At 39.9% G+C, this 15656-nt stretch overlaps 1 protein-coding gene across 3 annotated transcripts in view; it reads right to left on the bottom strand.

Moving 5' to 3' along the window:
* NPHP1 (nephrocystin 1) overlaps positions 1 to 15656 on the bottom strand; it is a 60089-nt gene that overhangs the window by 41472 nt on the left and 2961 nt on the right. The window contains exons 2-9 of one of the 3 annotated variants that reach the window (XM_047854642.1): positions 15539 to 15612; positions 9996 to 10056; positions 8480 to 8604; positions 6255 to 6474; positions 5852 to 5953; positions 2434 to 2534; positions 2071 to 2113; positions 674 to 761 (exon numbers count right to left, since the gene is read on the bottom strand). In XM_047854642.1, coding sequence (XP_047710598.1) covers positions 674 to 761; positions 2071 to 2113; positions 2434 to 2534; positions 5852 to 5953; positions 6255 to 6474; positions 8480 to 8604; positions 9996 to 10056; positions 15539 to 15612 — 814 coding nt within the window. The remainder of the gene's footprint in view (positions 1 to 673; positions 762 to 2070; positions 2114 to 2433; positions 2535 to 5851; positions 5954 to 6254; positions 6475 to 8479; positions 8605 to 9995; positions 10057 to 15538; positions 15613 to 15656) is intronic. The other 2 variants (XM_047854643.1, XM_047854645.1) reach the window with 2 other exon arrangements.

Raw genomic sequence — 15656 nt, 5'->3', positions numbered from 1 at the left:
CTCCAGGAAGGTGGAATTGCCCCTGGGATGGATGCAAAGGATGGGAAGGAGTTGCGCATTCAGGGAGGGCTAAGAGCCTTGCAGCAGAGGAACTCAAAGCGGCCCTTCCACAGATAACACAACACTTCAGGCTATACAGGAGATCCCCCCCAACATTATTTCTCTTTACCCAGCTTACGGGCAAATGTTGTCAAGTACAGAGAAATCCAAGAACGAATAAGAAAATGGAAATGCAAATGGATAATAGCTCTTCAGAAAAGTCTTTCTGTGAAGAAATGGAGAGAAAGGGAGGCTTTGGCTAGAATGCGGGAGGGTGAGAAGGGCTGGTGTTCTTAAAAGGTGCAGGTATCAGGTGTGTTGGTACTATGACGAGGGAAGAAGCCAGTGTGGGGAAGGGCGGCGGGCTGCAGATACACGAAAGGGCTAACAATTAAGAATCATTGTTTTTGAAATAAAGCAAAGGGACTAAAACCCAGAGCACACAGGCTGGCGGCTGACAGGGTCAGGGATCCTTCCTCCACTGTCACAGGAAAGATGAAGGAAAAGATGAGAACTAGAAAGATGTGATATTCAACATCCTTTTAAACAACTCGTTTTGGCTAAAACCAGAAAATTAATCCCAAAGCCTGACTGCTTAACTACAAATCTGTGGTGGCTCACAGACGCTCGTTACCTTCCTCCAGAAGCTGGAAGAGCATGGAAGGCCTGAACCCTGAGGGAATAGCTCCCATTGTGGTTAGCACATCAATAGTGTTTATCTGCTGGAGACAGTAAAAACCAAAATCAGTTGTTTTCATTCATGTCTCCTCACCTCTATAATACTTTCTCTTATTGCTATAGCAACTACAACCCAAAGTAGGAAAACACAAACATGCAGACTTCAGTGGACAAATACAGCAACTTAGCCCCAAATTCCTGAGGATGCCATCATCGAATCCTGGCCTCTCCCAAGGACCTAAGCCCTACGCATCTAAGCCCTACGCAGTGCCCATCTCTGAGCTCCAGACCAGCTGTTTCCTGTACATCTTTCATCAAAATGTCCCTCCCCGTGTCCTGCTCTACAGTGTGCTGCCACGTAACAGGTGAGTTAACGTCGTAAACTGATACGCACTGAAGAATTCATGTCTTTTTTTTGTATATGCGTACGCACACACATACATACACGAGTACGTCCATGTAAGTGATACGTGGTGTAAAAGGTCAGAAAGGATATTCACTAAACTATTAATGGTGATCCCTTCTGGGAGGAAAGGAGTGGATTTTCACTTGGTTATGTAACTTTTAAAAATTATAGGAATGGGGGGGCACCTGGCTGGATCAGTCAGTTGAGTGTCCGACTCTTGATGTCGGCTCAGGTCATGATCTCGTGGTTTGTGAGTTTGAGGGCTGCATCTGACAGCCTAGAGCCTGTTTGGGATTCTCTCCCCCTCCTCTCTCTCTGCCCCTACCCTGATCATGCTCTCTATCAAAATAAATAAACTTAAAAAAAAACTTTTAAGGGGCGCCTGGGTGGCTCAGTCGGTTGAGCCTCCGACTTCGGCTCAGGTCATGATCTCGCCCTCTGTGGGTTCGAGCCCCGCGTTGAGCTCTGTGCTGACAGCTCAGAGCCTGGAGCCTGCTTCCGATTCTGTGTGTCTCTCTCTCTCTGCCCCTCCCCTGCTCATGCTCTGTCTCTCCCTCTCTGTCAAAAAGAAATAAAACATTAAAAAAAATTTTTTTTAAAACCTAAACTTTTAAATGATAGGAATATGGATAATTTCTCACTTTTTTGAGCTTTTTAGAATTTTTCATATCGACTGGAATTTAATATCTTTACCCAAATGATAGAAAACTCAGGCAGAATCAATAAGAAATAGTTGCAAGCCCTCAATTCTACTCTTCTTACAGAAGAGGCCTAATGAGAAATATTACATGAACCGTATGTTTTATGCTCTGTACATTTCGTGCCCTGTACCCTGTTTAAGATCCAAAGCTATCTTCCAAAGTCTCCATCCTGTTTTGAATCTGAACTCTATCAGAACTATTAGGTAACAAAACAAGACATCGTTTAACAGGACAGGCAATACCAACCTCCGAGATAGCTTTCCGGACAGCATTCCAATGAGAATCAGTTCTGGGGAAGAAAAAAAAGCAAGGTGAATGCACAGACAGCCCACGACTATTTACGCAATTAGCATCATTAATCAAAGAACAAAATATTGAATTGTCAGTAAGTTCTAAAAAGGTAGAAGTCTCTAAAAGAAACCGAGATAGAAAAATATCATGCACTAAAAATAATCACAAAATTAAAGTAGTACTGAACCAAACAGTAATATGAAAAGCCCAGTTCTCAAAATGCAAGTTATCTCCATTTTAAGAGATTCTTGAACTATGTACAACAGTAAAAATAAAAAGTTCCTTAAACTCATTTTGATATCCTTTCCCACCTTTTACCTTTGTTTAACTTCTGCCCCTTCTGCTGTTTGGTCCCCCACCTCTGTATCTTCTTCGCTGCCTTCTTCACTTGAGTCTTGGCCTTCTTCTTTATTATAGGGCTGAAAAATTATTGAAATATCAAGCGCTTTTTATCTAATGCAAAAATCAACCAATAAAAGACTTTCAGAAAGGCTCAACTATTGACAGGAATGTACACGGTGGGTATAATAAGAAATCAGGGGGAAAACTATTTCAACACATTGTTGATAGCTTTGCTAGTTGAAAAAATTACAAGGATAGAGGTAGAGAGCAAGTTTAGTCAAAATAAATTCCAGATGGAAATTATTCCAGTGGAAACAAAGAAGATAGAAATAAAAGAACTATAAAAGAAGAAAATAATCTTGAGATGGGGAAGTCCTTTCCAATTACAATACCAACTCCAAAAATCACAAATGACATGGAAATACTGACAGACTTAGCAACATAATAGATAAACATGGCTGAAGGTCACCAAAGAAAATCTCTACTACAGATTTCCAAGGGTTAATACCTTTATTCTGAACATATTACAAAACTCATATAAATCACAATTTTTTAAAATCTTAGAAGAACGGCCAAAAGAACTAAAACAAGGCAATTTACAAAGTAAAAGTAGAGATGGCCAGAAAGCATAGTAAATGATGCTCAACCTCACTGGCAGTACAATGAATGCAAATAAAAAGCAACAACGAGCCTCTTTTTGCCTGTTACCACCATAGCGTAAAGACTGGGGGCAGGCAGCCATCACAGGCACACGCGTAGGGAAACAAGTACTCTCAGAGGCTGGGGACGGAAGTACAAAGAGGCAGAACTTTTCTGAAGGGCAAACTGGCACATTAAATCAAAATATAAAGGCGCAGACCTTTTGCACCAGCAATGAACACCTAGGAATTTATCTGAAGGGGATAAATCAGATGAACCTACAAAGACGTCTGTGTAGATGGATCACCACATAGGCTGGTACCTACTGTCCACCATTTCTTTTGTAACAGAATCCCTGATTTTAGCAATGAGCCAGCTAGAAGTCTACGTATTCCAAACCCTGCTTGCAGCTGCGTGTTACCAGGAGACTCCATTCTGATCAAGGAGATATCACGGGAAGTTTTTTTGCGTAAATTCCAGGAAATCGTCTTAAAAAGATAGCAGCTCATGCCTTTTGACCTCTTATTCCCCTTTCTTCTTTCGCTTCCTGGAATCATTAAAAGATCTAGCAGCCAACTTAAACTAACGAGATAAGCCTTGGAAGGGCTGCCTCCCACTTAAGTACAGAGTGAAACATTAGATGGGGTGTTCAATATCCTTTGATTGCTGGCCTCCACACTTCTTCCACGCGTAAGAGAAATATGCTTCTACCTTATTTAAGCCACTATTTGGGGGGGTCTTTTGTATCTCATAGCGGAAGCTAATCACAGCTCCGTGCAACCTAGTTCTTATAGGTTGGAAACCACATGTACATCTACCTGAAATTGGAATACTACGCTACCATTGAAAAGATGATTTAACTTGAACCGTGCAATACAGCAGCCATTGCCATGTGGGACTACTGACACTTGAAGTGTGACCAGTTCACACGGAGATGTGCTGTTTAGGTGTAAAACACACACTGGAATTGGAAGACTTGGTATGAAAAAAAAAAAAAGGAAAGATTTTTTAATATTGATTATAGGTTGAAATGATAATATTTTGATATATTAGATAATATAAATATGCTATTAAAAATCACCTGTTTCTTTTTCTTTTTTAATGTTTATTTGAGAGAAAGAGAGAGAGTGGGGGGAGGGAGAGGCAGGGAGAGAGGGAGAGAGAGGATCCCAATAAGGCTTCTCTGTGCTGTCAGCACAGAGACCAACACGGGGCTCAATCTCACAACCTGAGCTGAAATCAAGAGTCAGAGGCTTAACTGACTGAGCCACCTTTTTTAGGTACTTCCTTTTTTCCTTTTTTTAAATGCATGTCATATAATAAATATACATATATGATATATATACAATGAAATATTAAAAAGAAAAAAATATATATATATATTTTGTCTTTATTCCCAGTTCTTGGCAAGAGTTCCTAAAACTCTTGGAATTTCCTGAGTGACAGGAATGTCTTATGTTATTCCTCATAAGTCCCTTTCAATCAGACTTGAGTTTATTCTTGAGGTAATGCGGTGGGGTGGGTGGGGTGGGGGGCAGGGTGCCAGAAGAACCAATCATGTGATTAGAAGGTTGGAACTTTCAGGGCACCATCCCACCAGCCCTCTCACCTTCGGGGAGGATAAAGGAGCAGGAAACCGAATTCTATCACCAATGGCCATTTAATCAATCATGGCTATATAATAATACTTCCATAAAAACCCCGAAAAGACAGGGTTTAGGGAGCCTTCCGGGTCGGTGACCACTTTGAAGTGTTGTACTAGTGGGCATGGGAAGTCTGGAGGGGGGTGGTGCCCAGACCAGAGAGGGTACGGGTAGGAAGATCCAGGTCCCACTCTCCCCATGTCCCAATACCTTGCCTATCCGCCCCTTCCATTTGGCTGTTCCTGAGCTGTAGCCTTTATAATAAACTGGTAAACACAAGGAAGGTGTTTTCCTGAGTTCTGTGAGTCCCTCTAGCAAATTATCAAACCTGAGGAGGCGTGTATGGGAACTGAATTTACAGCTGGTCGCTCAGAAGTACAGGCCCCTGGGACTTGTGACTGGCATCTGAATTAGGGCAGCTTGTGGGGTGAGCCCTTAACTTGAGGGGTCTGTGCTAACTCCAGGAGTTAGTGTCAGAATTGAATTGAATTGTTTGGACACCTGGTTGGTTTCAGAGAACTAGCGTGGAAAAACAACACATATTTAGTGTTAGAGAAAAATCACACTATTAGTGTTAGAAATGGCGGCAGAAAACAAAGACATCTCAGTGCGGTCATGAAAAAACTTAAAACTGCATTTCTAGTTTGCATTATTTTTCCATTGGGCAGCACTGACCCAAACACATATCTATATATATTGGCAAAGAAAATGACCATGCTATATAGTGAAATATTAAAAAGAAATAGGTTGCAAGCATGCATGTATAGTATGTTTACCTCCTAGTAAGGGATCATATATTAGCAGAAGTTAACCCAAAGTTAACTGTGGTTTCGTTTGACAACAAACAATAAGCTCCTATTAATTTTTATGATCAGCATTAATCCACAAAGCACTTTCACTGTGTCATAACATAGGCCTTACCTGCACAACGGCACTTCACAGGTCCCCATGACTGTTAAAACAAGATTTTCCCAGTCCCTGTCCCTCTAAAATTAAAGTAAATTCCGTATCAACTCATTCACTGGTCAACTGATCAAAGAATAGAGCTTAACATTTTATTAAAAATGCAAGAAAAGTTTTGAAAAAAGGAAGAATAAACAAAAAAGACTAACCTCCAAGTAGGTTCTGGGAATGAGACCTTTGTTTCCTTTGGTATTCTTAGCTATCCACCAACCATCAGGGTTTTTTTCAATTACAAGGAGAATTTCTCCCTTCTTAAATCAAAACAAGTAAAAAATGCTAAATTAAAATTTACCCCTAACTCAGAAATTATCCACATTGAAACTACTTTCAAAAATAGAATAGCATTTAATTTTATTATTTTGCTACCAGGTAACATTGACAACATAATCTCACATGACTACTGCCTGTAAATCGTAAGTTATACTTATTTTATTAAAATAGATTGAGTCTTTAAAAACGATACCAGGAATATGTAATATAGATATATAAAGTTTTCTTATTCTGTTAGGTATGCATAACTATCCTTAGGTTAGGTTCTACTCTTGTTTCTACCTTAAATGTAAGGTCCCCAGCTTGCTGAGCAGTAAAATCTCCAATAGCAATGTATTCTTTGCCTGTGGCCTGTTGCTGGGATTCATGTTCCTGTTTCTCTTCCTCTTCTGTTTCTTCTTCGTCCCCAGTGTCTTCACTTTCTTCTTCTTCATCGTCATCCTCTTCTTCAGCTTCTTCAGCAGAATTGTCACCTTCCTCTCTTTCAGGAAGTGCCCCAATTCTGTGAAAAATAATTCAGAGATAGGGATTACTTGAAGTAATGTATAAGAACGGATCAACATAACTTCTACATATAGAAGATCTTGCCCATATTTGGAAATAAGTGCATGTCCCATATCCCTTATACGTTCTATTCTGTTCTTTGCATTCTTTTTTCTTTTTGTGCATATTTGAAAGTTTTTTTTTCTCTTTGGGTTCATTGATCTTTTCCTCTGTTGTATCCAATTTTCTGTTAAACCATTCAGTAATTTTTTTTCATTTCATATTTTATAAATTTTAGTTTCAGAATTTCCATTTCGTCTCTGTTAGTTGCCATTTCTCTGCTTGATTCCTCCCTATCCATCCAAGCTATCCATCTTTTCTAGCAAATTCTTTAATTAATTGAAAATAGTTGTTTTAGAGTTCTTATTTGTTAATTTTTGCATTTGGGTCATCTGAGCTTCTACTGATTATTTTGTCTCTTTATTATAAGACATTTTCCACGTTTTTGAATCTGTATTTAATCAGACTGAGAAATTTCTCAGCCACTATTTCACTAGACATTTTACAGTTGTATACTGTTCATTTATTTCCTACATTTGAATTTTCTTAAAATACTCTGCCTTTTTCTATTTCATCCTTATTTTCTTCTATTTTTAACATATTAATCATTATTTAGAAGTGCTTATCAGCTCACTATATTATCTAGTCAGATCTAGGTCTGCTTTTAGTTTTGTTTTGTTTCTTATTAGTGGACATTGCGGATGAGACAGTTTGAGACTTCGGATTATGTCATCTTCCTTTACAGAGTGTTGAATTTTGTGCTGTTACACACTTAAATTATCATGTTCCTGTTAAGGTCTGGCTTTCGGCCTCGAGATCTACTTCAGTTTTGTCTTTATTTCAAATCACAGTTCTTAGTATTAGGGCGTTTTCCTTACTCCTAGAGCATGGGCCTTCTGTGATCTCTACTAAATGCCTGAAGCATTCACCAGGATCTCTTTACTCTAGCTAGGTACAAACTCCAACATTTTTCCAAGACCGTTTGACTTCCAGAATCTTTTAAGCTCTCAGTCTCCTAGCAGGTGTTTTCTGCCAATGCTTCTGGAATCATGCTCTGTGTAGGCCAGGATTCCATTCAGATTTCTATAGCTGTCTCTTGCAACACCCTCCTCTCTTCCTACAAGTCCCACTGGCCTTGGCGACTCCAAAATTTGATCTCTGCCTCCTGAGCTCAGTGACACTGGTGTTTTCTGTGTAGGCTCTACCTTCCTGCACCACAGCCCATAAGTTTTCTCAGGGAGAGGGTCTGGGTAAATGTAGGGCTCACTTCTTGTGCTTCCCTGTATTAAGGACATCAGCTGTTTTTGTAGATTTTGTCCAGATTTTATAGTTGTTTACGGTAGGAAGGTTAAGTCCAAAACCAGCTACTTTGTCATTCTCAGTACTAGAAATCAGTGAAAATTCTAGAATCCTTGTATCTACATCCTTCAGCATTTTTCCCAGGATATAGTGTAAAAGTATGGGAGCGGCACATGAAGAGTCTAAATAGTTAATTGTTTTCCTTCTTCCTTTCCACAAACTGGGTTGGTTTGTTTATACCATCAATTTTCTTTCTGCTTTGTAAAAGCTGTTATTAACATCCACTAAGGCAGAAAAGCAATGTATGTTTCTACCTCTAATATTTTAAGTTTATGAAAGAAGGAGATATGCAAATAATCCAAATAATTTCTTTTTACATATCAACACTGACATTAAAGCATCATCCTTATTTTCTAACCTTTGTTTACTTAGCTGTTCGGATCTCTCTTTTGTCTCCCTAACTAAATTGACTGCCTTCTACTTCTTTACATCTTTTATGGGATCTAAGACTTCCTACTATACACAAGAAATACATGTCAACTGATTATACTTGTTATCACCACTCATTTACATGTATACTCCTAATAGGTCTTTATTCTGAGTCAGACATTAAAACTGTTGGTGATATAATGCCTGAGAGAAAGAAAGTAAGGAAAGAGGCATACTCAGTTATATTTTCTCTACTTATGGACACAGCAAGCTCCTGCAGTTGGTGGGTAAGCTTATCCAAAAGACTGTGTTCATCCTCTTTTTTCTGATTGTAGTTCCCAATAGGTGCAGGTTCATCAGCCTATGAGAGAATATAAGTTTATTTCACTGAAAAATTTCTTTCAATTTCCTATTCTGTTTATTTTAGAAGGAAAAAAAAACACTCTAGTAAGTTCTAGAAGACAAAGTAAATGTTAACACGAGACTAGGCCTACCTTAGAATAATATTAAAAGAAATGTAGATTATTACGTTGAAATGTAACCCAAATGAAAAAACAAAATGATACTCCTTGGTTTTTTGTTGTTTTCTTGCTAGCTAGAAAGTTTGTCTTTGTTGTTTTCTTGCTTGCTACCCTCTATGGTCAGTAAGAGCTAGGTTCCAGACAGAAGATAGGCTTTGGAGTCAAAAAGACATATGCCAATCCCAAGTTCGGAAACTGACTGGCAGTGAGACACTGAGAAAGCTGCTTCACTTTTGGGAGCCTCAGTTTCCTCACCTGTGAAACAGGATACTTAGATTTTTACATTTAGGGTCAGCCTGACTCCTAAATTCAAGAGTGTTACGTCACTGGAGAATTTCAGAAGAAATGTTCAGATGCAGTAAAGGAGATTCACACACAAGCAGGGAGATGACTTTTAGATGCCCTCCACTTTACATGCTCTGTGAGACTCTGGCCCTGGACACTAAGCTGAATGAAGCTCAGGCTCATACTGAAAGAGAAAACCCTGAAGGGACTTCCAAGAGTAAATTCTAGTTCCTCCTATTTCTGCAGAGTCACCGACATTAGAGCTGCCGTGCGACGCAAGAAGCTTCTTTAGCACTTACGCTCCGGGCCAGATTATGTACTCTCCCCACAGTGTAATTAAAATTAAAACAACTCTACAAGGGAAGGGAAGCAAAAAGAATATAGAAACAGGGAGGGGGATAAAACATAAGAGACTCTTAAATACGGAGAACGGACAGAGGGTTGCTGGAGGGGTGGCGGGAGGGGGGATGGGCTAAATGGGGAAGGGGCGTTAAGGAATCTACTCCTGAAATCATTGTCGCACGATATGCTAACTAACTTGGATGTAAATTTAAAAAAATAATAATAAAATAAAATAAAACGAAACGAAATGAAGTAAAATAAAATAAACAAAAACCAAAAAACAACTCTAGCCTGTAAAACGTAAAACTTACACAATGCAAAAATAAAGATAACTTCTTCCTCGATCTTCTGAGTCCTCAGTGCTGGGTGAGTTCACCAAAGCTGAACTCTCCTCAGCATTTGGAGCCCTGGCTTTTCTGCTCCAAAGCACACCCTCAGCATGCCGGCAGGGCGAGTCAGCACCGGCCGCAGGTAGACTTCGCCACCGCTAAAGCAAACCCAGGAACTTAACCACTCTAATGAATTCCCACTTCACGAAAACATCGGGACAAAAACAGGGTTGGGTTTTTTTTTTTTTGGTAATATTATAAACCGTAACACTTACTTTGTTCAATTTTTGAAGAGCATCTTTATTTTCATCTATCGCCTGTTTTAATTGGATACACCTAAATTTTCAAAAAGAAAGGAAAGAAGTATGAATTTTTCTATTGTCAGACTAGAAAGTTATTTCATGGAATCATGCATAAGTCTTTAAGCGGGCAAGGCGATTAGCTATTATATGAATGATGTTAAAAAATTCACCTGTAACTGCCTTCCTACCCACTGGCTTGGGTGATACTCACGTGCTCTAAGGTACACGGGTATGACAGCCAAGGCTCAGAAAGCTTATGTGACTCTGAGCTTCGGTTTCCTATCTCTAAAATGAGGAAAGCACTGGACTTCAAACTGCTTCTTCAGCTCTGAAGTCCCATGAACTGAGGGCCTAGCCGCGAAGACATAAGTAATGGCAATAATATCCAAGTTTTACTGCACACCGTGCACGGTGCCAGGCACTTTACAAGAGCACCGCCTCCTTTGAGGCTCGTACCAGCTCTCACTCTGGCAGAAGGAAGTGAGGTTCTAAGGGGCGGCCACAGCTAGTCAGTGGTAGAGTAACACATCGGGGCAGAGCTTAGGATTCTAGAGCTGGCCTCGTCCCACCACGGCACATTCCCCTTTTGAGCGTCGCCTATGCAGACGGGTACGCTGTTTTGATTATTCCACAGATGGCTCGTGTAATCTGGCTTAAGTCTTAGACCCAATTACCCCATCAGGGTCTACGCTGGCGGGGTCGGTCCCACACCGACACCTAAGTGCTCAGGACCCATCATGGGTGGGGTGGCTGTGTGGCCCAGCGCTGGCCGACAACACAAGAAAGAAGTATGTTGGGCGCTGTCTCCCATTTTATCCTCCCTGGTGCAGCACGTAAAGAATCCTTCACCTTTTCTGTTTTTAGATGCTGATGCTTAGGGACTCTGTAAAGGCGAAGGGAGCCATCGCCGACTAGATGAGGATGACAGAGCACAATGAGAGCAAAAGCTGGGCCTTGAGGACCTCACGAGCCACTCATCCACCGTGGGGGAACCTACTTCCAGACTTTTTGTGGAATGAGATTGACAGTAGAGCCCCTAGTTTTAACAGGCACCCTGTTACTCAGACTAAAAGGATCCTGAGACCTAAATTCAAAAAATTCTCTTCACCACCTCCTGAAGCCCCACCAAAACTGATGAAACATTTTAAAAGGTAATAAACCCAGGGCGCCTGGGTGGCTCAGTCGGTTAAGCGGCCGACTTCGGTTCAGGTCATGATCTCGCGGTCCGTGAGTTCAAGCCCCGCGTCGGGCTCTGTGCTGACGGCTCAGAGCCTGGAGCCTGTTTCAGATTCTGTGTCTCTCTCTCTCTGACCCTCCCCCCGTTCATGCTCTGCCTCTCTCTGTCTCAAAAATAAATAAACGTTAAAAAAAAAAATTAAAAAAAAAAAAAAGGTAATAAACCCTGAATGTAGGAGAATGAGAGAGAGACCACCTGTCAACAAGACATTTCAACAAATTTCTGCCGCACGGAAAAGAGATGGAAGCACGTTCTCGGAAGAGGCCCCTAAGAGGAAAAAGATCTGCCAGGGAGAGGATGCCACGATTTGGGTCAGCAGGTAGGAAGGATCGGGGAGAGAGGGGTAATTAAAGTGCGTCTAAGGGAATGTATTATGAAGTTCTACAGATGAAGACATCCACAATGGCTGGGATTTGCTTTATATATTAATTATGTTATGTCATTTTATATTATGTTATGTTATATTAATCAAATGATATCCATAGCATGTAAGCTATAAAGGCAACCAATCATTTTTTAATGCTTATTGGGGGGTGGGGGGAAGGCAGTGAGAAGGGGAGGGGCAGAGAGAGAGGCAGAGGATCCGAAGCGTGTTTTGCGCTGACAGCAGAGTCTGATGTGGGGCTCAAACTCATGAACCATGAGACGGTGAGATCATAACCGGAGCTGAAGTCAGACACGTAACCCACTGAGCCACCCAGGTGCCCCTGAAGGCAATCAGTCTTAAGACAATCTAAGGGCTTTGTATTATTTAGGGAGAGAGTAAAGATACTGATTAAGTTTAGATTTAGTTAAGGCCTTTTATAAGAAGTCTGATTTTGTAAAAAGTCTGTTCACAGAAAATCTGAGCCAGCTAGCTTCCCCCTCTCTCTTATCTCACCCCCCTCTGCTGTCCCTCCTTACCAGAGGATTCATCTCTAAAAAACAAAAAGAATGAATGGCCTGGGGAGAACTACAGCTGCCAAAGAAGTTTCCTGTACGCCAGGGTTAAAGCCCACTCTATTCTGGCACGGACACGTCTCAGCTTAACAGTTAGTTCCCAGCCCCCTGAAATTCTCTGCCCACGTACAAAGAATTTCACTCTCATTCAGGGGATAATACTGCAGGGAAGAGACCCTATACATACAATAGTAGAAGAATCCTGGACTGCCATCTAGAATAATCACACTAGTCCCTCATTTCTTAAATAAAAATGAATAACCCAAGGACCACCAGATACATTAAACAAAACCAGCAACATGGACGGTCAAATTTAAGACTAACTGAAATTAAATAAATAAATAAGTAGTTGGGAGTCCAGAAGAACCAAAGACAAGAGAAATCCCCGGGTATAAACAAAAAGACAAAGAAATGAAAACTATTAATGGGGAGATAAGAGACCAAGAGGAATAGTCCAGGAGGTTTAATACCTCACTCAAAGGTTTTTCAGGAAGCAACAAACGGAAGTAGAAAAAAAAAAATCTTTTAGTAAAAGAAAATCTCTCAGAGCTTATGAGAGACAAGACGTTTCAAGTTGAAAAGACCCACTAAGTGTTTAGCAGGATAAAAAACAACACTTAAATAGGTTGTGATGAATTTCCAAAGCACCAAGGTGGAAGAGAAAAGCCCCACACAGGTCAATCATAAAGGAATATCATCATGGGGCCCCTGGGTGGCTCAGTCAGTTAAGCGTCTAACTCTTGACTTCGGCTCAGGTCATGATTTCATGGTTTGTGAGATCAAGCCCCATGTCTGATAGCACAGAGCCTGCTTGAGATTCCCTCTCTCTCCCTCTCTCTGCCCTTCCCCTGCACCCATGCTAGCGTGCATGCTCTCTCTGTCAAAATAAATAAATTAACATTAAAAAAAATAAAGGAACTATCATCAAACTTATTCACATCGCTGAATGCAAAGAAAACCAACAATGTCCTCAAAGGTTTAAGAAGAAATGATTTTTATTTTATAACCAGACAATTAATCAAACATAAGGGCTAACTGACGTTCTCAGACATACAAATGTCAATGTGAATTTTTTTTTGTTTTAAATATATGAAATTTATTGTCAAATTGGTTTCCATACAATACCCAGTGCTCATCCCAAAAGGTACCCTCCTCAATAGCCATCATCCACCCTCCCCTCCCTCCCACCCCCCATCAACCCTCAGTTTGTTCTCAGTTTTTAAGAGTCTCTTATGCTTTGGCTCTCTCGCACTCTAACCTCTTTTTTTTTTTTTTCCCCTTCCCCTCCCCCATGGGTTTCTGTTAAGTTTCTCAGGATCCACATTAAGAGTGAAAACATATGGTATCTGTCTTTCTCTGTATGGCTTATTTCACTTAGCATCACACTCTCCAGTTCCATCCACGTTGCTACAAAGGGCCATATTTCTCAATGTGAATTTTTAAATGATTGTGACAGGGATCTCTTTATACACAAAGAAGACTATAGTTACTTGGGTTTAAAAATAATTATCAGTTGGGGCACGTGGGTGGCTCAGTCAGTTAAGCCTCCGACTTCAGCTCAGGTCATGATCTAGTGGTTCATGAGTTCCAGTCCCACCTTGGGCTCTGTGCTGACAGTTCACAGCCTGGAGCCTGCTTCACATTCTATGTCTCCTTCTTTCTCTGCCCCTCCCCAACTCATGCTGTGTCTCTCTCTCAAAAATAAACATTAAAAAAATTTATTATTATTAGTTTATTAAAATAAAATTAAAAAACCCAGTCTTCCCTGGGACTTCAAATTCAGCCTATAAATCTTATTCTATTTTAAAATCTAGTAGGGGTGCCCAGGTGGCTCAGTTGGTAAAGCGTTCGACTTCAGCTCAGGTCATGATCTCAGGTCACAAACCCATGGCTTGTGGGTTTGAGCCCTGCATCAGGCTGTGTGCTGAGAGCTCAGAGCCTGGAGCCTGCTTCAGATTCTGTGTCCCTTTCTTGCTCTGCCCCTCCCCTGGTCGTGTTCTGTCTTTCTCTCTCTCTTAAGAATAAATAAATAAATACAAATTTAAAAAAACATTAAAAAAAAGTAGATACTATATAAGTTTAAAAAAATAAAATAAAATCTAGTAAAGCAAGTATTATCAGCTTCACTTTTTCTTTATTATTTGATTAATTCAATTTGAACTAAACAATCTTAATATAGTTAATTAAATTCCCTTCAACATTTTAAAATTCATTTTATTTTGCTTTTAAGAACTTTGAATGCCTGAATTAAGTAAAACTTTTTCAAATGATTCAATGAATCCTTTAAACTAATAAAATGAATTTCATGTTCTTTTGAATGTTATACACACTTCTAAATACCCCAAATATACACATTATCTTAATGACATCCTAAAATTGAATACAAAAGTATTAATAGTCTAATTTGATCTAGTTCATCATGTCTATGTAATGTTAAACTTGATTTAATTTTCAATTCCTCCAGGGTTAAAAGAAAAAGTCAGAATAAAACAAAAAACATCCAAGAGAACAGTTTTCCCATGTCAAGGGAGTTAAGGTCACTATCCTAAGCAAGGTGGGATTCCTTAATAGAATTTTCTGACCAGGTCCCAGGAGGCTACAGGAGGCCAAGGATCTACCGTAACTCTGCCTCAGTCACTATCTTGAATCTGAGCAGTTTTTATAGCTGCTGTCACAACCTTAATCCATTACTCAGATTTAGGTTAGTTTTTCTAGATCCAAGTTATACCATGATCTAATTCTTCATTTGATTGCCTGCATCTCCACTGAGACTGCAGGGAATTTCTCTCTGACTTGAGTGAATTCTGCATTTCTCAGTGGTCTTCAAACATTTTTACGGCCTGCCCACTTTAATGTCTTACAGCAAAGTAATGTCAGACGTATTAAAACCCTGTGAACCCTGTGAACAAAACCCTGTGAACAAAACCCTGTGAACAAAACCCTGTGAACCGTCACCTATATTAATAAGTATCTCATGGTATGATTGTGAAAATTAATCAAGAAAAAGGTTTTAGAGGGTGGACCACACTGCTTGGTCCGTACAGAGTACAGAATAAATGTAAGTTGCTGCTTTTTAACAAGTGTAATTCTCTATTTAATCTTACCATTCCAATATCTACACCTGGGAGATACAGATACTTGCAAGAAATATTTTTAAATACGTTTTGGAAAATTTCATTAGTTATGACCCCAGTAATATTTCCCATTATTATTTTGACTTTTGAGAAATTGTACAATAAAGGAGTGAAAGAACACGTCAAACAATTTCTATGCTATAAATCCCGCCCAGTGAAATGTAAGTGTGGTTTCTGGAAAGCTTATATAATTTAGTGGGTTTTACCTTTGGTAAATATCTCGTCTTTTACTGGCTTCTAGAGCTTCTTTCAATTGACTTTCAGAAAGCAAGCCATCAACCTACAATAAACAGAGACTGTTAGATTATATTGCTAAATACTGTA

The sequence above is a fragment of the Prionailurus viverrinus genome, chromosome A3, assembly GCF_022837055.1.
Source record: "Prionailurus viverrinus isolate Anna chromosome A3, UM_Priviv_1.0, whole genome shotgun sequence".
NCBI classification, from domain to species: domain Eukaryota; kingdom Metazoa; phylum Chordata; class Mammalia; order Carnivora; family Felidae; genus Prionailurus; species Prionailurus viverrinus.
The sequence above is the reverse complement of the archived record's forward strand: the minus strand, read 5'-3'. Positions and strand labels throughout refer to the sequence as shown.